This window comes from Pituophis catenifer, unplaced genomic scaffold (genome assembly GCF_029215685.1).
Source record: "Pituophis catenifer annectens isolate HBS135680 unplaced genomic scaffold, rPitCat1.0.hap2 SCAF_2, whole genome shotgun sequence".
Taxonomy (NCBI): Eukaryota; Metazoa; Chordata; class Lepidosauria; order Squamata; family Colubridae; genus Pituophis; species Pituophis catenifer.
The window spans coordinates 142,147,662-142,170,146 of record NW_027256882.1 but is presented as its reverse complement, the minus strand read 5'-3'; the positions used below and the strand labels follow the sequence as shown (position 1 = coordinate 142,170,146).

The following is a 22,485-nucleotide window of genomic DNA, read 5'->3' as shown; positions in this document are numbered from 1 at the left end:
CTTGCTTTTCCTTCATCTTAACACACATGAGAAATGATCACCTACCGAACTAGCACATTGGGGTCATGTGTTACTCCACAGGTCATTGAAGCCTTAGTGCCTTTGATGACACTTTGATCCTGAGGTGGGTTAGTGATACGAGTCCGGGCTGCCAGACAAAGAGACAGAAGACAGATGAACATAGTTTGAACACAGATCGAAATGGGATAGGTAAACAGACATAGTTCCTATATCAACTCAGGATTCAACACCTGGAATTTTAAGTTCTGGTAATAAAGGCATCCTTTTTGTAAGACTAGAAGCAGGAGGCCCCCAAAACCAGATCTGATACATCATAATACCAACGATTAAGCAAGCAAGCAAACAAACAAAAACAATGCACCCACCCCTGATGGTTTTTGAATGCCTAAAATAAAGGGGCATTAATTCAATTTTTAGCTGTAGTTACTCCTCTCCCCAGACTGCAGCTACTCCTCTCCCCAGTCTGCTTGACATATATCATCTAGTGCAACTCAAGCTGTGGTGGAAACACTAACAACCTAAGCTATACATTTAAATTGAAAGAAGAAGGGAAAATACCCTTCTTGCTACAATTACATTGGATCCTTGGTTCCAACCAAGCAACACTCATCCATCCATCCAACCATCCATCTTCCTTCGTACATACAAGGTGACCCTGTTCACACAATATATCTGAGGGAGATGGGCGGTACAGAAATGTGAAAAATAAATTAAAAATAATAATTAAAAAAATGGACCAAATGAGGAATTTTCTCTCTGTTGTGCAAACACCTAAAGTGGAGGGGAGGCCAGAGGGAGTTAACTATCTCCTTTCAGTCACAAATATTTAGATTACAGATGGGGGAGTTATACCTTCCTGTCCAGCTACTAAAAAGGTAGATTTAGAGCAGCCTCGGAAGAAAAGGGCTTCTCTTGGCATTCTGTCTTGGAGTTATTTTTCTTTTTGTTACCAAGTCTTTGGGCAAATGGTGGGAATATAAAGAACAGAAAGGGATGTGGGAAGGTATTGGCTCTGTTCTGATCATAGTTGATTTTTAACAGTTCGCTCCCCCTCCACTGGGGTGAAAACATATTAGGAAATGACAGCCTCTCAGCCTCCTTAATGGCAACTGGGAGGACAATGAAAATGGCTACTTCCTATCTGACTGCTTGGTAACAGTGTGCTATCAGCACCGAGAGGGGAGGTCAATTGCCCGATGAAGCAGCTGACTTGATCAGTCATGCTATTTAATCCAGCCAGACTGAAAACCCCATCACTTAAGTGTTATCATAAAGGAGGTTTTTTGATTGAATGTGAGCTTTGTACTTTTCTACAGTATACACTGAGGGAAGGAATAAACAAGTGTCCCAGATATTTTGCACTATAGCTCTCACAATTCCTTGCCAATTATTCTGACTGAGGCTGAGGGGAACTGAAGTTCAAAATGCCTGCCAGATGTAAGATTAACTATTCCAATCTACAAAAGGGAATGTGGGGAAGGTTAATACAGGATGGGCTTTATAGGATAATTCACCATATGAGCAAGACTACATTCATATTTCATATATGTAGGGTGAGAATCATTGAACAGATAAACAAAATAAATAAGATTCTCAGAGCTTACTGTTCCATTTATGCCCAGCAGGGGGAACCAATCCACCTCAACCAGGAATGTGGCAGAGCTAATGGCAATTGCTTTATTAGACAGAGTTAAAACTGGTTTTGAAAGGTGATGGATATGCTCTCAAAAACAATTAGACACTCGCAAACCCACATGGGCCACTGAATTTAAGATGGTAGCACGTCTGTGCTTTGTTGCATTACAGATTAACGGGAAAATTGCGCTGATTGTTCCCATAACATGACATTGTGGGATCAAACTTATCGTTTGATTCCTTACGACGTGCTGCATTTATAGGAATGCACCAATATGCCATTAAGAAACTGGCCAGATAGACAAACCGCACATGACATCTCTGCATCAGGGATTATTCCTGGGCCAATTGCTTACTGAACAAGTAAAGGCAAATGTGGGAAACTCTGCTATATCAGAGTACTGACTCTCTCCCATCTCCCATCCCCCACCCCCATCCCCGGCTGCTGAAAACTGTGATGAGCAAAGTAGTGATTATTATTATGTTATTCAACATTATCAACGAAAGTAGGGCTTTTGGTTGCTTTTCTCCATTTTTGCCTTCTTATGGAGGGGATTTTTAACTTTAAAGTGCACTAAAACGCACTCGACCTAAATGGGAGGATTACCACTTTCAATTTTCCTTAGTTTCCTATAACATTAATTGGGAAATAAGTCTGGCGTTATTAGGTGGCTTGACATAAAATCTGGGAAAGTATAAACTTGAGGATTCTGGAAGATTAAAAACAAAACAAATTACAGGCATGGGGTTCCCAAGAGAAAGAAGTGGGAAGCTAATAAGAGGGCAATGGGGAGACTTTTACCCCAGACAATAAGCTCTGCAGAGGCTTCATCAACTCCACGTGAGTTAGTAGCCAGGCAAGTGTAGCTGCCAGCATCCGAGATCCGTGAAGGGCTGATGAGGAGGCTTCCTGACTCTAGCAATGTAAAACGAGGAAGCTGTACTGAGCCACTGGCCAGGATCCGTTCACCTGTAGGAGAAAAGGGAGACTTCATTGCATGGTCAACGGTGACCCTCGTTGAGGCTGCCCATGGATTTTGTCAAATCACCAATTCTGACCTCAGCTCTACCCTAGAGATCTGTAAATCTAGTAGCCCAGCTGGGCACAGAGAAAATGATTGACAGATTTGTCAAAGGTTTCTTCTTCCTCTGTGTTCAAACTATCTATGATTTATGAATTCAAAGGGTCCCAAAGAGGAAATGTTGGCTTTAGAACATATTATAAAATATGGGTTTGGCTGGTGACACTTCTTGGAATGTAAATTTGCAGAATAAAGCAAAGAAGCATCAACTTTTCCTGTGCAATTGAGGGTGGTATAATAAAGATAATAAAAGTTTGAGTTGCCTGGAAGCACAGGGCTGGATTTTGGGTGGGTAGGAAGTCTTCTCATCCTTTGCAGGAAAGGACAACAATGCTCTTCAGGTATTTTGGACTATAATTCCCCTACCCATTACACATTTGGTCAAGTGGGTTGGAACTATCATAAACATCTGGGTTGCCTGCTTTTATTTTGTTCTTTCAAACTACTCATTGATCATTTTTATACCTCAAATACTCTCAGGCTAAATCTTTTTTCCCCATTTAATCCCACCCCATCAGCAGTGAATGGGAATAGGGGTCATAGATGGCTAATTCGTTAATGATTTAGCCCTAGTTCTTCCTATGATTGAAATGTAATCTCCCTTGGTCTCAATTCTGATTCTTTTTCTTCTTATCCCAGAGGCATTTTATTGTAGGGCTAATATTTTTTGAAATACACACTCTGATCTAAAGCAATATGCTCCAGGTAGGATTAAATATTTGGTTGTAGATATAGGAGATACAATTCCCTAAGTGTAGCTGATCAAAGGTATCCTGTAAAGGTCATACTCAAGGGAAGTCAGTAACTTTAAAAAACATAGAGGTGTTTTAGGTTCAGTGAGACAATGAAGTTGTTAAGAAAAATCAAATCCATGGGTCATTCCAGCCTAGTTCAACGAGTGGGCTTTCCCATCAGAATTAAACTGGTGTTCAATTGTGTCCTTCACATCTGTCACAGAAATAGATTCTCTTTGGTATACATGAAAATGCTGGCCTAGAAACCAGGAAATTGTGAATTCTAGTTCTGCCTTAGTCATGAAAGCTGGGTGGGTGAATTTGGTCCAGTCACTTTCCCTCAACCCAACTCAACTCACAGGATTATTACTGTGGGGAAAATAGGAGGAGGAAGGTATATTAGGTATGTTTGCCACCTTGAGGTACTTATAAAGTAATAAAGGCAGCATTAAAAAAAATCTAATAAATAAATATAAAATAAATTCCCAAAATTTGAGAGCATGTAAAGGAGTTCAGAGGGAGTAAGAAAAACTTTCTACTGTGTGAAAAGAAACAAAGTTCCAAAACTTGATGCTTCAGTCCTTCTTGCAAAATACATAACTCTGCTATGCTGAGTTGCCTGACTCCTGCTTTTCCAAACATGAATAGTTTCCCAATTCACCATTACCTTTCTGCCAGGTGATAGCTGGTCTGGGAGCTCCAGACGTCTCACAGCTGAGAACCACAGCCATTCCATCAATCACTGTGCTGTCCAAGGGCCCTCTGGTTATGTTGGGCGCAATGCCTGTAATGAGGGAGAGATGAGAAGAATGCTTATAGGAGGAGTTTTGAACTACCAGAACTCTTAACGCAACACAAACTGAATTTGATTTCCCTGACACCCCACCCCAAAGTCTACCATAATTGAACAGAAATAAAATAATTCGAAAGGGTTCTTTTTGGCCCAGGTTTAATAATGGATACCATGCTATGCTTTGTGTTGTGGAAATCATCTCTCAGTGAAACAGAGGGAGAACTTGCTATTTACAAAATTCCCATTTTGTTCTCCAAAGACATCTTGCTCTTCCTTGAAGATGAACCCTGCTCTATCAAAATAACATTCACTTGCTATATTTTATTTCCTTTCTTGACTCTAATCTCCTGGGTCTTCTGCTTGAGGAAGACTAGAAGACCTCCAAGGGCCTTTCCAACTTTGTCATTCTATGACATCAACACTATTGAGCCGGGTGTGCGCACATGTGCCTGACTAATAATCGCTCATATTTCCCCACCAAAGCACCACTAGTGGTTGATACTGCAAATAGTAGGTGACAACCAGCAAAGCAAGTTAGGGGAAATGAACTTGCTGACTTCTGTGGCCTGTTGGCTGCCAACCTCTCCAGCAGCTGAATCAGATGAGGCATGGGAGTCAGGATCAGCATCAAGGCAACCTGAGAGCTCCGAGCGGGAAGAAGGAATGGAGTTGTCAGAGAGAGAGACAGAGACAGAGACAGAGCCTGGGCTCTGTCAGAACTCAGATGGAGAGTCAACAGCCCCCAGGTCTGGAGGTGGCTGATGAGGAACAGGAGGAACAGCTGGGTCCAGTGCCTGATGTGCAGATGCGCAGAAAGCAGAGGAGAGGAGAGCAGTGGAAAACTGTGGGGCGATCTTTGGATGGAAGAGCCACTGCTGCTAGCGAAGCCCCAACCTAGCTCTGGGGATAAAAGACATGGGGTGGAGATGAATAGATGTGGCAGACAACTATTCATCTCCCTGCCGGACAGACTTGTTAGCCTGCTGTAAGAGAGAGACTTTTTGCCTGGGCTGCTGGGACTCTTAATAAAGTCAATTGTTGATTGATTACAGAGGGTTTGTCATGTTTGGGGAGCTGGGTCAGAACACTGATACTTACTAGTGACGGCCAGGTATGTGGAAGACTGCACCTCTCCAGCTGCATTGCGGGCAAAACACTGGAACATGCCTGTGTCGTCCGGCATTAGGCCACTGATCTGCAGGCTCCCGTTAGCAAGCAGCTTGAAGCGGGCAAGCTTCTCCACTCCAAGTAGTACTGCATCCTTGTACCAGAACATGCTGGGTGAAGGCACACCTGCAATATTGGTGGGAAAGAAAGGGAACTTTAAAGATGAATTATTTTAAAATTAAGGCCGACAGGCAGACAGAAAGGCCACAGAGAGATCCATTAGGCAGTACTGGAACAATGATACGTAACTCCTAAACACATATGGCTTTGTTTGTTAATTGCTTTCATACGGCTGGATTCTGATGAATGTATGTTTCTCCTCCTTCTCATCTTTATTTATTTAACCGATCCATGTAGTTTTCCTTCTGAAAACCTATATTTCTTAAACTAAGAGTCACAGTCAGGAGACATTAAAACATATCTTTGAATTCTTCAGAACCCATTGGAGTTGGGGTGGACTTCAAGAAGACCCCTCCCCCTCCGTGGCACTCATTGATCAAACTGAGTGAAGTTAAAAGTGAAATTAGACAAGTTTGCTTTATTCCTTCCTCCTCTAGGACCCTGATCAAACCTTCTGCAAAAATTAGAGATTTGCTTCAAATCTGATTTAATAATCTCAAATGGGAAACAGGGTCTTGTGTAAATAATTCAACAATAAAATCAAAACATTCATTGTGCTTTATGAAGAGGTCTAATGTCATTGTCTGTGCTCAAACACCGAAAAGCCAGTGAAATAGTTGCTACCCCGTTTTAAAGATCACTTAAAGATTTGTTTCCAGAACTGTTTATGCACAGAGATCTTTCAAACTTGTCATCTAAGATGTAGCAAAGGAAAACTGAGGGCCTCTTGTGGAATTCTCCTCCCACTTAAAAACTCCTTCAGTGATAATATTTTATATTTTTTTCAGCCATCTAAGAAAAGATGAAAATGGCATTTTATTCTGAAAGTTGACTTTTATTTTTGCTTTATTGCTCTTATTCGTTGTGGTTCTTTCTTATTTTTATTATCTTTTTTTTTTTAAGTATACCACCTTGTGCTGTCACCCAGCAACAAGAAATTGACAGTTGCACCCAAGTCAGGGAATCCACATTAAACCCTCTGGGTTTGAATCTACATTATCAGAGGGGAAAATGTATGCTCTGCCACTTGTAAACAGGAAAGGACCCCCCTCCCAAAAAATCTCAGTCATTTTTAAATCCAAGCTCTGGAAGAAGAAAAGTGATGTCCAGAGAAATGGGAGGAAGAACAGCTGGTATCCTCAAGGATCATCTGATAATGTGATCCAGGAATAACTGAAATGGGAAAATCTGTTTCAGCCACAAATGCATCAGGAAGAGGGAAGGAAAAAAAATGAAACCAATGTTAAAACTGATCTCAGTTATGATCGCAATTTACAAAATTTAAGATATCAAGGAAACCCAAGCAAGGGATTGTTTCCTGGATGGATTCTTCAACTCTAAGGCATAGGTAATATATTTAGCCAGGAACAACTTATAATTAGACCATGGTTTGAATTGAATGTGCGTGCTAGACAAACAAAATAAATATTTATCTTGGATAACTGTTATAGCTTAATTTTATTGTATTTATCTTAGCAACCATCCTATGTAAATAAATGTATTTGTTTACTGAGGGTTACCTCAAATTAAAAAGGAGATACTTTTTATTCTTTCCTATTTTTAATGAAGTTGATTTTGAATTATAGAGGGTGCTTTTGATCCAACTCCCAAAAGAAGGGAGTTGATTTCCCCAGCATATGCCTCAAAGCTACAAGGATCAAGAAGGGGACCCTGTAGAATTTACTTCACTTTCATCATTTCTACTGGCAAGTAAAGATGAAGGTTATGGTGATTTTTTTTTCCTTCTTACATGCTAGAGTTGAAGGGGAAGAATGCTTGACAAGAACATCCCCAAATGGACAAGTGATGGCAGCTGAAACTACCAAGCAGCTACGCCAAACAGAAGGGCCAAGCCAGGGAATATAAAAAGTAGGTAACTTTTTGAAGGAGAAAATTAGAGACCTACAATTATCTATGGAAGGACTGGGACAATATACTTAGATTTGTCAAATATACCAACAAACAGAAGCTCCCGTAAAACTTTTAGAATTTCAAACAACAACACAAAGCAAAACCTTGATGAGCTATTCAGAGAAAATGTTTGCTACAACTTAAAATCAGGCCTCTAGCTTGCAGTTTAAGATAACAGTTTCCTTTTCACAAGTCTTCAAATTCTCTGCTTTTTTTCACAGAACGCTTAGGGAGTGACATCTTTGGTGCTACTGCAAATAAGGCTGCTGTTAAACATAGGGTCCCTATCTTGGAGTAGAGCAATGTTTCTCAACCTTAGTAACTTTCAGATGTGTGGACTTCAACTCCCAGAAGTCCCCATCCAGCTTGCTGGATGGGGAATTCTGAGTTTGAAGTCCATATATTTTAAAGTCATCATGATTGAAAAACACTGGCTCATACATTAAGGCACATATCAATGTATCCTACTTAGTCTTTTCATGGTTTTAGCTGCAGCTCAATGGGAACAGAAATGTGCTCATACACATATTTTTAGCTACATGGGAATGGTGAGTATCCGAACACTTTCTCCATTCATTTCGCTATGTAAAATCTCCCAAATGTAGATATAACAGAAATGGTCATTTATCAATGGAGTGGATGGCTAAGATTGTAAGGTTAACTATTCTGATGCGAAACTAAATTGATCCAAAGAATCCCTAATGAAATAGAGGAAATTACCTTTAGCTTGGCATGGAATCTGTACTACTTTCTCCATTTCAGCTGTAATGTGTCTTTCTGGTTCCTTGGTGAACTGGGGAGGTTCTGTAAAAGAAAAATCAGAATAGGACCAGCCAAATGTTCTTCATATTGAATTTTAAAAATGAAATGTCATGGTTATATTTGGAATTTTTCAGCTTCTATCTTTGTCATCTCTCACCCAAAAAAAAAAAAAAAAAATCCTCCCAAAACAAAACAAATGATCTGGAAGGGTTTCCTGCTTAAAATCTAGTATCAACTTCTTATGGGCTAGATCAGGCCCGCAGGCCGGATGAGGCTCGCGGGGTGCTTAGATCTGGCCTGCGGGCCTGCCCTGGAAACAGTGAAGGACTGGCTTGCGGTGCCTCTGCCAGCGAAAACAAGAGCTCGGGAAGGCTGTGCGCAGCCCTCCTGGACTCTGTTTTTGGCTGCGATGGCCTCCTGCAACCCTCTGCCAGTAAAAATGGTGCTCAGGGAGGCCACATGCAGCCTGCCCAGGCTCTATTTTTGGCTGCAATGGCCTCCTGGAGCCTTCTCCCAATGAAAACTGCCCAGGGAGGCTGCGCGGGGAGGGCTCCAGGAAGCCATCACAGCTGAAAACAGAGCCTCAATGAGTGACGTCGAGCTGGCCATGCCCCCCCCTGCCCTCCCCAAGATCAAACACAACCCTGGTGCGGCCCTCAGTGAAATTAAGTTTGACACTCCTGGGCTAGATGGCTTCACACTACAACTCCACACAAGATGTTTCCATAACTTCGTACATTATTTCTGCTGAATGGGTTTTATTAAGTTTGTTGTTAAAGAACAAATATAACTTGACCTGCACTTAAATAAGACTCAGGCCATTTCCCCACTAGTGTTGTACACCATCTTCACAGCATCACCGAGTCATTATTGAAGTGATAGAAAGCCTGCCCTCATTATTGTCTTTTTGGCATAACAATGATTGGATGACTCTAGAAGATATTATGGATACAGGCAGGTGACTCGTTATTTGCTTTCCTCCAGTCTTTAAGGGGACACAAAAGTATACTAGCATTATTTGCTCTATTTGCTGGTCACTATTCTGCCTTCATAATAGGACCAGCAAGTGGCCACCTGTTCCAATATTTTATTTCAGGACAAGTTAAGTGTCATGATCTGTGGAATTCCTATCAGGAAGAAATACTTCTACCAATCACTCTCCCTAGTGTGGACTGGGGAGGAGGCAACATTTGACCATAAGCCACATTTTGTTCTTTGGATTCTTATCTATCAACACATCCTCCTTCTCTAACTTCAAGGTTTTGGTCACCACCTTTAGAGCGCTCCATGGCTTAGGACCTGGTTATTTACGGGACCGCCTACTACCACAAACAGCCTCCCACCGGCTGGTACGTTCTCATAGAGAAGGGCTCCTCTGGGTGCCGTCAGCCAAACAATGTCGACTGGCGGCCCCCAGGGGGAGGGCCTTCTTTGTGGGGGCACCCACTATCTGGAACGAGCTCCCCCCAGAGATACGGAGGATCCCGGATCTGCGCACTTTCCGCCACGCTCTTAAGACCCTCCTATTCCAGCAAGCCGGCCTGGCCTAATTTTCTCCCCTTTTTTGAAATTCTTTTAAATTGAAATTTTAATCTGTTTTAAACTATTGGGATTTTTAATTGTCTCGGGCTAAATTATTTAATATGGTTTTAATTATGTTTCTAACTTTTGTATCTATGTATTTTATTCTGTGCCTGTTCACCGCCCTGAGTTCTTCGGGAGTAGGGCAGTATATAAATTTAATAAAAAACAAACAAACAAAACAAAACAAACTTATCTGATCCCTTCAGTCAGAGCATTTTTGATTAATGGGTTTTCATTTCCACTTCTTCTCTTGTTTAAGTCTTCTAAGGTCCTTATATGGGCTCCCTGCCTATCCTTTTTTTTTTTTTTTGGGTGGGGGAATTGTTCTTATTTATCCTGACTCTAATTTTTCTTGTAGATTATTTTGGTCCATTTTGTCAGCAGATTAGCAATCGGTGTAGTGGATCTGAGGGGGAAGAAGATGCTTGCTCTTCTGTCTTAAATCTCTTGAAGAATTTGCCATCAGATATGTTGATGAGAGGGGTACTGGCTAAAAGAAGGGAGTTATCCTCCTGTGGTGCACATGCTTGACCTGCTAGCATGAGCTGGGGCAGATTGAGTTCACATTGGGGAAGGGGGCTCTGCAAAGGAAAACTTCCTTGCTGTAAAGAAGTAAATGCTGTGAGGGAAGGAGGATATTAGGAAAATACTGTATATAGTCAGAACTTTTATGCCACTTCATTGTAGGATTCTAGAACTTGGACATAATGTAAGTGATCTAGAAGAATAAAATATTACTTCATAGGTTGTGCATGAAGATAGTACTGGCTCAAGTTACAAGAAAGTTGTGGAGGTTGTCATTACATAATGCAGAAGAGGAAGGGCCGTGCCTATCTTAGCTAAAAGTGGCTAGTAGGAGTTGAGCAGATTTCAGCCCCTGCTACATCACCAGTTCAGCCACCACCAAAGTGGCTGAACTGGTGATGCCAAATATTGTGTGCAATCGACTGGGAGAAGATGGGAAATATGACTTCCACATTGGATGAGAAAAAACCCAAAGGTAATTTATCCTTGGCTCTAAAATGAGGATAGGAAGACAACTGCATCATGTCAAGCTAAAGTTAGGGGGATGTATGGAGCTACGCTCAGAGTAACTGGGTGGACATGATGCCAGTGAGTCTTTAGGCTCACATCTGCTAGGGTAGCAAAACTGATACATCCTGTCTTGATTTTCCACTATCCAAATGCAATGTCCTATATGTCAAACCACCATTTTAAATCATTTGAAATGCAAAGCTGACTGTATAAAAAAGAACACCGCTTGGGGGGGGCGAAAGCCCTACTAAGCAGGTATATACAAAAATATGAAGGCTATTGCTTAACGCATTGTAAGCTGCCCTGAGTCTCCGGAGAAGGGCGGCATATAAATCGATATAAATAAATATAAAATTTATAAATAAATAAATAAATAAATAAATAAATAAATAAATAAATAAAGAAAGAAAGAAAGAAAGAAAGTCTGGCATGTTATCAGACATAGGATAATAAAAACAGGATGGTCGCTTGACACTGAGTCTGAACAGGGGTATGACTTTAAGGAATGACTAATATCACATCATAGATGGAAAAGGAACACTCAGTGGTTAGGGAAATGCTTTGAGTGGCTGATGATCGTGGTGCTAAAGCAAAAAACCACGGCAACAGCTGAACCTGATGTAGTTGCCCAATTGGTGAATAGTCCCTTTAGGCAAAGAAACTAAGCAAAGGTTCTTCTTCTTACCCAGCACAGAGAGATAAGCTCCTCGAACCACAGAGGGTACGCTGCTACTGCGCAACACAGCTTCACATTCATAGTAGCCACTGTCGCTTAGGGAGGGATTAAGGATGGTCAACCGCCGGTTGTAGTCACTGATGCCACTGGATACTGGAATCCCGCTCTTCTTCCAGATGATGTGTAGTTTGATGAGTGGCCTGGTTAGCAGAGAAACTTGTGAGAATGGACCCCTTTCAATGGGTTGGTAAGAAAGGTATTTCTCATTGGTACAATGAGAAATACCGACTTTCACCAATGGCCATAAAAGACTGTGGCCTGCCATCATGTCGAGTGTGGGCCAATAATAGCCTCATGGGGCCAACTGGGGCAAGGTGGGCCTCCATCCCCAAATTTACCTTGGGATGTTTTGTTGCAGAATGACTCCTTGGTACAATATTGCTGGCAGAAGTTGGGAAACATCCTTTTTGGAGTTGAACAATAAAAGGTGGTTGGGGGCTGAATTTGCAGTGGGCTGGGAGAACATTGAGCTCAGACATTCATGCTCTTGGGAAGCAGTTAATGGGCTTTTTTCATGCCATGGTACATGGAATATACAGAAGCGCCCTCATTGGAATTCGGAGTCACAAGTCACAGAGCATAGGAGTCAGGCAGACTTACCTAGCATTGGCCACACACTCCAGAGTCACTTCAGAAGTACCAGAGATTACGCTAGTGTTGCGTGGTGGAATGATGATGGTTGGAGCAATGGGGTCAGCTGGACCACCTACATCTGTGAAAAAAATGTTAACGGTGTACCAGTTAGTAGTTCATTTGTTACACATATATTTGTTACACATATATGCTTATATTTGATAAATGCTCACTATATATACTTCTTAATTCACATTTTGGAACCGATTTTCATTGCATTGAAAAGCTTTACCACTCCTCCTGAACATTTCCATGTCACATAGCTAGTCTACCTATAAGATTTCCAGATTTAGCACCATGCCGCACCGTTCTTGTATATTCCTAACATTCTTCTTTCCATGACTGTGTGACATATAGCACCATCAACTAGTCCTCCTACAAACTTTGACTCTGTCTGTCCAAAATATTTTTGCAGCCATCTTGCAGGAGTGTCTGATGCATCCAAGATTTACCTGTGAAAAGTCCAAGTGTATACCTGTGCCATGATTAGGTGGGAGCTCAGAAAATAGATACTATTATTGGTTGCAAATCTATTCTAACTGAACTTCTTCCAACTTCCCACAACTTGATTTACACAGGTTGTAGCTAGCAATAGCACTAGACTTATATACTGCCCCATAATGCTTTACGGCCCTCTCTAAGTGGTTTACAAATGTCAGCATATTGCCCCCAACAATCTGGGTCCTCATTTTACTGACCTCGGCAGGATGGAAGGCTGAGTCAACCTTGAGCCTGGTGAGAATTGAATTGCAATACTGCATTCTAACCAGTGTGCCACCACGGCTCTTGCTACAACATATTGGGAGGATATCAAGTGGGAATGCATTTGGAAAGATCATTTGGAAAGATTGATTTAGAGTATGTAAGAAATGACAGCTGAAATCTCACAGGAGAGAAGGGAAGTAATGTCCCACCGAGCTTTTTGCTTAAGGCTGGTTGAAGCAGGATGTGGTTTGACTGTGCAAACAGAAATCACTGCAGATTAAACTGCACTGCTTAAGAAGCTTATCTTGTTCTACCTGATTACTATTTATTTCTCTCTTTTGGCCCAACCTTCTTTCTTAGATAATACATACCTGGTCCAAGACTGTTCACCTACCAGGCCACTGTAGCAATGTACACTTAGTAGAGACAAGAAACACCAGTTGCAGACCCTGTATCTCATTTAACCCAATTATCTCTAATTCTTCTCTTTTCTTCTCCTGTTTTGCTCCCCTGGGCTGACTTTTCCTTCCTGACAGTGAGCAGAGACCCTATTTCCCTTCTGAAAACTCCCATTCAGAAGAATAAAACAGCAAAGAAGCAGAAATTGTGCAGCAGAAGGTGGTATGACTTCTCGCGTTTCAAGTGCCGCTGAAGGGTGCTGACTGTTCTGCATGCAGCTTTTGAGTCACATCAAACACCTGAAAGGTGTGAGTGAGAGTGGCACTTCCAGGAGGGGGAGGGAGAAGGCATCAGACTTTGTTGGAGACTGGTTTGCCCATTCGCTTAGTGATGGAGCACAGGCAAGCTCTCCCATCAAAGTCAGCAAGATGAAGGTGTCTTACAGGGCAGGACTTTAGCTTCCATCATGCAGCTTGGAGAGCTGAAATCTTTGAAAACAATATTAAGATTCCATACCTACCTTCCCCATAACCTTCTGCTAAATCCTGCCACCTGCTGTGATCTGTAGCTGGGCATCGGCAATTGGCATTGGAAGGGAAAGGAGGGGAAGAGAGAAAGCAGCAGCAAGAGAAGCTGCAACAGGGTAAGTGCATAAAATAAAATAATTGCTGTGGTAACTCCCCCCTGCTCCTCCAGTTCTTGACTACAATTGCAAGTTGCTGATATAGCTGAAACCATAAAGGCATGCACTATGGTGTTTATTGCACTCTGAGGTACAGCTCTTCAAATTAATGGGGCAAAGAGGGGGAAAGGGATATAAAGCCAAATCTGGGAGACATAAAACAGCTGTGAAATAAACATCATCCAGAGGGAAAGAGGATTCACATGTCCTGGGAGAATTCCCTTTAGAGACCTTACAGAGGCTATAGCCATGCAGATTCCCAGGCTCAGTTCTGCAGCCAAGCACTCTGCTTCCAAGAAAGCCAATACAGGGGTAGGAATGGGGGCCTAAGCTGGTGATGTAATGAAAGCCTCCTAGCTCTCCTACTTATGGCCCAAAGTGTCTAAATAAATTCAGAGCCCGTAGAAATGTTTAGTCAGCACCAGCCGCTTTGCCAGAGATTTACTGCAAATTAAATCTGGGCCCGAGCCAGTAGAAGCATCAGAGAAGCCAGGTGCAAAGAGACAATGGCAACAAAACTGAGCTTTAGGGACCATTGGTTCACCAGAAAATAAGCAAGGCATAAACTTCAGCCCTCCTCCCACTTATCTGCAGCACTTAGGTTTAAAGTAATTCGTACTGTGCTAGCCTCTTGAAACGGTGTGGCTGGCATTTATTCAGACAGCCCTTCTAGGTCCTTAAAGTGACAAGAGATTCAGACTGCAATCTTATACACATTTTCGTTCCTTGCAGAAAGCACAATGACAATGAACAATTGCATCGTCAAGTGTGGGCAGTGTCTCAAAGTTCTAGGACATGTCCCAGCAACATATAGTCCATCAATCATGAAGCCCTCATATTTGCTTTTATGATTTATTGTCAATGCAATGACCTCTTTGGTGCTCTGACTTCTGTTGCTTTCCAGCACACTCTGCCCATCTCCTTGTTCTATGACAGTATTAAAAAACAAAATGTGGAGGAAAGACTTTGCATAAGGTTTCTTCTCCACAGCTCCTTAAATAATTGTTTGGGAGCTGACTGTTTTGGGGAAGAAGACAAAACCATCTCCAGCCATTCCTTCTGTAACTCAATTTTCATCAGGATCGCTTAAAAGATGGCCAAAGCACCCCTCAAGGTTGCCAATTCCTTTGTAGCATGTGTTGTGTGCACCAATGTTGTCTCTACAAGGTGCAGGACTGTCAAACTCTCTCTGATTCTTCCTGGGAAGAACAGAACCTTCATCTATAATACTCAGAGGCTGATATCTCGATCACTCAGCTGTCCCCCCTGTCTGGAAAAGTTGTATTTCTCTAGAAAAATTAAAATTGATATTGATTTTAATTGAAATGTTTTAAATTATGGGCCAAACTTTATTTAATTATTTTAAAATTATTTTAACTTTTGTGTACAAATGTTTTATTTTTGGCTGTTCACCGCCCTGAGTCCGAAAGGAGAAGGGCGGTATAGAAATTTAAATAATAATAAAAATAAATAAGCAGATTCAGAGAGGATTCACTGAATGTTAAAGTAAATTAAAGTCCTAGCTTCACTTGAATGGGCCTGAGCATGACCTACTAGCTGCTTCATATAGAAAATTAAAATACTGTATTATTTGGAGTATAAGACGCACCTTTTCCCCCAAAAAAGAGGGTGAAAATCTGGTGCGTTTTATACTCTGAATGTAGCCCCGCCCAACTTCTCAAAGGGAGGTTTCAGAGGCTGAAAAAAGCATCAGAAACAAAGCTTCAGAAAAAAAGCCCCCAAACAGAGCTTCAGAAAAGAAGCCCCCAAACAGAGCTTCAGAGGCTTTTTTTCTGAAGCTGTTTCAGAGACAGAAAAAAAAAGTTTTTTCTGAAACAGAGTTTCAGAAGTTTCAGAGGCAGAAAAAAAAAGCAAGGCACAGAGCTCACAACCAACGAACCTGTTGCTAAAATTCACCTCTGGAAACAGCTGATTGGGGGTATTCTGGGAGGCTGATCCATCTGCCAATCAGCTTTTTTCTTATTTTCCTCCCTAAAAACTAAGGTGCATCTTATACTCTGAAAAATACCGTCTAGATGGGATGAATGATGTTGGTGTTTATGGCAATAACAATAACACTGTTATATTTGTTCCACAGTAGATAGCTTGATGTTGTAGTTTGCTCTTCCACTGCAAAGAAGCACTGGCACACATGGAGCAGGTACATGATTTTTCTCCTGCCCCAACTGAATTGATATCTACCAGACTGCTGCTAAAAAGACAGATGAACCTTTTCAGAAAATCAGTCAGCTGGAATCCAAAAGCCCTTTCCCCATTTTTCACCCAAAAGAGCACTTACTCTCCACAGTGAGCATGATGGGCTGGCTGGTTTTATTGTCTCCATTCTTGTCATTTACAGCTTGCACATAGTATCTTCCAGCATCAGGGGCCACCGTTGACAAGATCACCAGTGTGTTCTCCAGCGTGATAGCTCTGGATGGAGAAAAAAAAGTGGATTTAGCACCAGATATATATCAAGGATAAAAGGTTCTAAGTTATGTTGTTAAAAGTGTTTGCGCTTTCCTATTCATCCTTACATGAGCTCTCAAACTTTTCCTTGGTAATAACTAGCCTAGGAAGATACACCTGATTTAAAAAGTTTTCAGCAGAGAATATACCAGTCATCCAGTGGTGGATTCTACTTATCTTTGCTACCGGTTCGCAATGGGATCGCGCATGTGCCTTGCTTCTGCGCATGCGCAGATCACCAATGACAACATCTGGGGTGGTGGGCGGGGCCTCTCGTCAGTTTTACTACCGGTTCTTGCAAACCAGTCCGAACCAGGGGCAACCCACCACTGCAGTCATCCCATATTACATTACAATCCACTGTGGAATGCTGAACTTGGGTTGTTCCTTTAGGAAGCTGTTGGCTTTCACGGCTTTCCACATTCAGATAAAAGTGACTCCAATCTCTCTCTTTTCCTGACTATGTACTTACTGACTCCTTGCTCCAATTTCTGAAAGGTATACAAATCAGTTTTTTCCCCAGGCATTCCAGTAAGCAAACTTTTTGGTTTTGTATTGGCTTTTATTTTTTCACCACTGAAAATAAACAAAAGCCACTATTGGAACTGAGTAATCTACCACAGAATTACTTGATTACAGGATCCAGGAAGGCAGGAACCTCTTTGCTTCTGAAATACAGCCATGCTATATTTTAGAGTTCAAATACTATCTATCAACCAACCAACCAACCAACCAACCAACCAACCAACCAACCAACCAACCAACCTTCTATCTATCTATCTATCTATCTATCTATCTATCTATCTATCTATCTATCTATCTATCTATCTATCTATCTATCTACCTACCTACCTACCTAGTATGTGTGTGTGTGTGTATGTATGCATGTATCTATCTATCTATCTATCTATCTATCTATCTATCTATCTATCTATTGAGATGTATATACATATTTGTTCCTCTGTGGATTCAAGTTATTAAATGTACTGTACTTTGCTATAATGAAATTGTACATCATGCACCAATCAATATATGGTGTTGAAACTGTAGAAAAACTAACTAAGTTGGAAGGATCACCTGTTTTTTATCATTAGAGTTTCTATTGAAAGCATATGCCATAAACCATAGGATAGAAACTGAAATTACAGAAGAAACAGGAAATCATGCTGCTATTTCAAGTTGGCATTTGTTTTAAGCCTGGAAATTGCATGCATAGCTGCACACATCTGCAGATATGAAATAATGAACGTTTCAAAATAAATATTATATGATTGTTCAGAGCAGCATAGATATGCATTGAAAAATGCCTGGGGGAGGGGGCGAGATTTGGAAAAATATCCTTCTTTCTCTAATTGCCATTCTCTAACCAGATATCGAAGCAGATTGCAAAGAAAATGTCACATAACCACTTACACAATTTTAAATCACTCCCACCTGCAACAACCTGTAAGACCACTAGATTGGAACATTTAAAATTAAACGGGTGTGCATAAAACACAATAATTAAAAGGCTGCTATATAAGTAACCTATGGAGAAATGGGAACACTAAGAGAGAAATAGCATTTGGAGAATGATTTGTGGTATGCATTTTTGCTACATAAATATATAAAACGTCACAATATTAGGATAACAGAGTACAGGTCCTTGATTTATGACCACCATTGGGATTGGCATTTCAGTCACTATGTCATGTGGTTGTTAAGTGAATCATCAAGTGACTGGATCCCATTTTATGACTATTTTTATTGTGGTCAATGAGTGAACCATGCAGATTTTAGGTCAATCTGGCTTCCCTAATTGATGTTGCGTGTTGGAAACTGGCTGGAAAAGTCACAAAATCATGTGACTGCAGGATGCTGCAACCAGTTGTAAATGTGAACTGGTTGCCAAGTGCCCGAATTGTGATCAGTTGACCATGGGGGTTGTGCAATGACTGTTAAGTTTGAGGACAGGTTATAAATAATTTTTTTCCAACTTTGACTTGTGACTTTGAACCATCATTAAATAAACTGTTGTAAATCAAGGACTAGCTATATTAATGATGAGCCTGAATCACACACACACACACACACACACACACACACACACACACACACACACACACACAAATGGTATCTGTACATATCAGAATATGTAACTATGTGTCAGAAAGTCCAGTTGCCTCTTGAAAAAACACCTTTGGGACAATCATGATCTGGATGACTGAAAATCTCCATAGACATACTCTCTCTCTCTCTCTCTCTCTCTCTCTCTCTCTCTCTCTCTCTCTCTCTCTCTCTGTGTGTGTGTGTGTGTGTCTGTGTGTGTGTGTGTGTGTGTGTGTGTATACACACACATATTTCTTTATTATATTGTTATTTTCTATTTTCTATTTGTTTTAAATTTGTATTAGTTTATCGTCGTAATTGTAATTTTTTAATAAAATCACTATATATATATATATTTAAAATCAAACATACAGTTGGTTTCTGAAGATTAGCTGACTACAATGCATAAACTAAACATTTGCAAAATAGTGAAACTACTTTCACCTTGAATGAAAAGCAATTAAAATATATTTCTCATTTCCTTTGCCTGTCTTTAAATTATCTTGGTAGCTACACACTCAAGAGAGGGAACAGGTTGGATGTTCATAGATTAATAGTTTTCTTTTTCTTTTTGAAGAATGTTCTAATCTTCTGGAACTATAAAATCTTCTGGGGGAGAGGAATTACAATATATTTTACCATTAGATTTGCTATGAAAGAACTCTTCAAAACTGCCTTCACACATGGAAAATCACTCAGATCATTCCTTGTATAATAGATGTTACACACGTGTTTTCACAGCTGTGTGTTTGTGTATGTGAGAGAAACTTAGCACCGGGGGTAAGTGTTGACTCTAAAGTGGCACAAATATTCTCTTTTGGATTTTTTTTTTAAGAATATGGGCTTTTCTACTACCTGTGCGAATAGAAGATGAGTACATTTGTGCCCCCAGGATGTTACTTTTTTAATGGAATTGAATTAATATTCTCCTTACGATATTTGTGTGTTTGTATGAGATGAAGTCAGTTCTCACCTCTCCTTCCCCTTGCTAGAACCTGCACAAATATGTTCCATATGAGATTATTCTAGATTTATTTCCTTAGCTCTATGCTAAATACATACTGAAGAGACCACCTCCAACATTCTAGTTCCAGTTCCTTTGTAATGTCTATTACTGATTTTGAACAGCTGATAAAGAGTCCAGATTGTGGCTTGCAAGTTCCTTGTCTTTATAGACTCCAGGCAAACTACTAACTGTGGTTTCTCTTTACCAGAAACCAACCATTCCTGAGCTTTATTCTGCTTGTGTCAGGCTTCACACTCAGGCTTGGTAGTAACTCACTAGTCTCCAGACACTTGTATCTTGTAGTCTAACTTCTCAACTAGCCTTGGCAGACTCAAAGATATGGTTCATCTAAACTAGAATCATTACTGAAGACACGAATGAAGCCTGATATACAACAGTTGAACACCCATTATGGCCCCAAGATGTCACAGATTGATACAGATTCTCAATGTTTACATTCTAGCATTTTAACCCACTTTCTCAAAGTAATGAATATTTGGGGTAGGTTACTTGACAATCTTAGATGTTTGAGATACATTTATAACATGACCGTTTCTTCCTTAGGAACTGCTGCCTCCCATCCTGCTACCATAAAACCTTAATACTTGGTTTTTAAAATATAATATTTCCATTAGAGACTGGAATTGATTTAGCTTTTCTACTAATTTGAGGGGATTATGTTATTCACCTGCCAAGCTGCTGGCCAATATGCTGATAAAAATGTAAAGGAGTCCCTGTGGATTTTACTCTGCTACGACTATAGGCACAGTGCTCATCTCTGTTTCAAGGTCATTGAGCCAGCGCTGCCGGAATACATTTCCATAATCATGTGGCCAGCATGATGTCATGGACCACTGTTACCTTCCCAACAAAGTGGTACCTATGTATCTACTCATATTTGTATGCTTTTGAGCTGCTAGGTTAGCAGGAACTGGAGTGAGGACGAGAGCTCAGCTCATCACATAGAGCTCAGGTCTCAAACCTGGGCTGCCAACTTTCAAGCCAACAAGCCCAGCATCTTAACTGCTGAGCCACGGTGCCACACCTTTTCTATACCCTGGTACCAGAGTATAAAAGGAATTCTGGAAAAAGGAGTCCTCCTTTCTCAAACATCGTGGGAAAATTCTTTATTGTTACATTATTATCTCTGGACTATGTGAAAAGGGTGCTCCAAAATGCAAAATAACTGATTGATACTCTGAAATTGTTAATGTATGCACAAATCTTTTGACAGGCATGAAGACTGATAAAACATGTAATACTGAAGTTGGCCTATCAGCATCACCTATACAGAGCTTGAAAACTAGGTTCTGCTGATTGGCCTGGAGTCTCAATGAGGGTGTGGCTAATGGACTGAGATAAGATCCCATCCCATGTACATCTTGCTCCTTTCCTTACCATCCTTGATGATTTTTAGTCAATTTTAATGTTGATATTCATTATTTTAATATTTTAATGCTTTATTTTGTTGTTTTTAAATTGGTGGTAAGCCACCTAAAATATACTATTCATTGATGTGTATATTAAGTTATGAATAATATATCAATATTCATTAATATTAATGATCCCAGTAGCATTCCAGTTTAAAAATAATTTTAATTGTGGTTTGTCGCACAGTCAGCCAGATGTTTAGATTGTATTTGGCACTTTTATCCACTATTGAGTCTTTCCCAATGACCTGAGATAGGCAGGTGTTATTTTTTCATGGTGTTACATCATCGCAGGAAGTAAGCTGTTTTAAATAAAGCTGCCTTTTGTAATTGACTAAGGGTGATTTTGTCAATGCTGATGCCATTCAGGTGGTGCTCCAGATATTTTGGGATTGCACCCAACATGCATATCACTACTGACACTATCTTTGCTTTCTTTTGCTACAGATATTCTACTTCTATATGCAGGCCTTTGTATTTTGTTATTTTCTTCAATTCTTTCTCTTCTATTCAGCTGTCTCCAAGTACTGCCTGGACATTTTTGGTTTTTTTATCAACAGTTGTTAAATCTGGGATGTTATTTGGCAGTTGTTCGCCTGTTTGAATTCTAAAATCCCAGAACACTTTAACTTCTTCATTTTCTATTACTTTGTCTGCTTTATGGTCACACCTGTTCTTGCTTGCAGACAAACAGCGTTTCTTGCAAATATTCCAATGCATCATTGTTCCTACTTTGTCATGCTGTTTCTTTGCCATCTTCTTGCAGCAGCAAACTACATATTTCACTGTTTCTTCAGATTCTTTGCAAAGATGGCATTTGCTATTTGTTGCTGTCCGCCCAATTCTAGCTTTGTATGCATTTGTTCTTAAGACTTGATCATGTGCATCCAGAATTAGTCCCTCCATCTCCATTTTTAACATTCTTGTTCTTAGCTATTGTGAAATCTTGTTATAGAATTCTTTATTGGCCAAGTGTGATTGGACACACAAGGAATTTGTCTTGGTGCATATGCTCTCGGTGTGCATAAAAGAAAAGATACATTCGTCAAGAATCATAAAGTACAACACTTAATGATAGTCATAGGGAAACAGTCAATATAAATCTTAAGGATACCAGCAACAAGATTACAGTCATACAGTCATAAGTGGGAGGAGACGGGTGATAGGAACGATGAGAAGATTAATAGTAATACAGACTAGTGAATAGTTTGACAGTGTTGAGGGAATTATGTGTTTAGCAGAGTGATGGCGTTCGGGAAAAAACTGTTCTTGTGTCTAGTTGTTCTGGTATGCAGTGCTCTTTAGCGTCATTTTGAGGGTAGGAGTTGAAACAGTTTATGTCCAGGTTGCGAGGGGTCTGTAAATATTTTCACAGCCCTCTTTTTGACTCATGCAGTATACAGGTCCCCCATGGAAGGCTGGTTGCTAGTAATTGTTTTTTCTGCAGTTCTAATTATTCTCTGAAGTCTGTGTTTGTCTTGTTGGGTTGCAGA

At 40.5% G+C, this 22,485-nt stretch overlaps 1 protein-coding gene across 1 annotated transcript in view; it reads right to left on the bottom strand.

Annotated features, from left to right (window-relative positions):
* Positions 1-22,485, bottom strand: part of SDK2 (sidekick cell adhesion molecule 2) — a 443,151-nt gene that overhangs the window by 76,010 nt on the left and 344,656 nt on the right. The window contains exons 5-12 of the mRNA XM_070937707.1: positions 16,299-16,432; positions 12,181-12,292; positions 11,530-11,720; positions 8,184-8,267; positions 5,364-5,558; positions 4,140-4,256; positions 2,459-2,626; positions 46-148 (exon numbers count right to left, since the gene is read on the bottom strand). Of these exons, the coding sequence (XP_070793808.1) occupies positions 46-148; positions 2,459-2,626; positions 4,140-4,256; positions 5,364-5,558; positions 8,184-8,267; positions 11,530-11,720; positions 12,181-12,292; positions 16,299-16,432 (1,104 nt within the window). The remainder of the gene's footprint in view (positions 1-45; positions 149-2,458; positions 2,627-4,139; positions 4,257-5,363; positions 5,559-8,183; positions 8,268-11,529; positions 11,721-12,180; positions 12,293-16,298; positions 16,433-22,485) is intronic.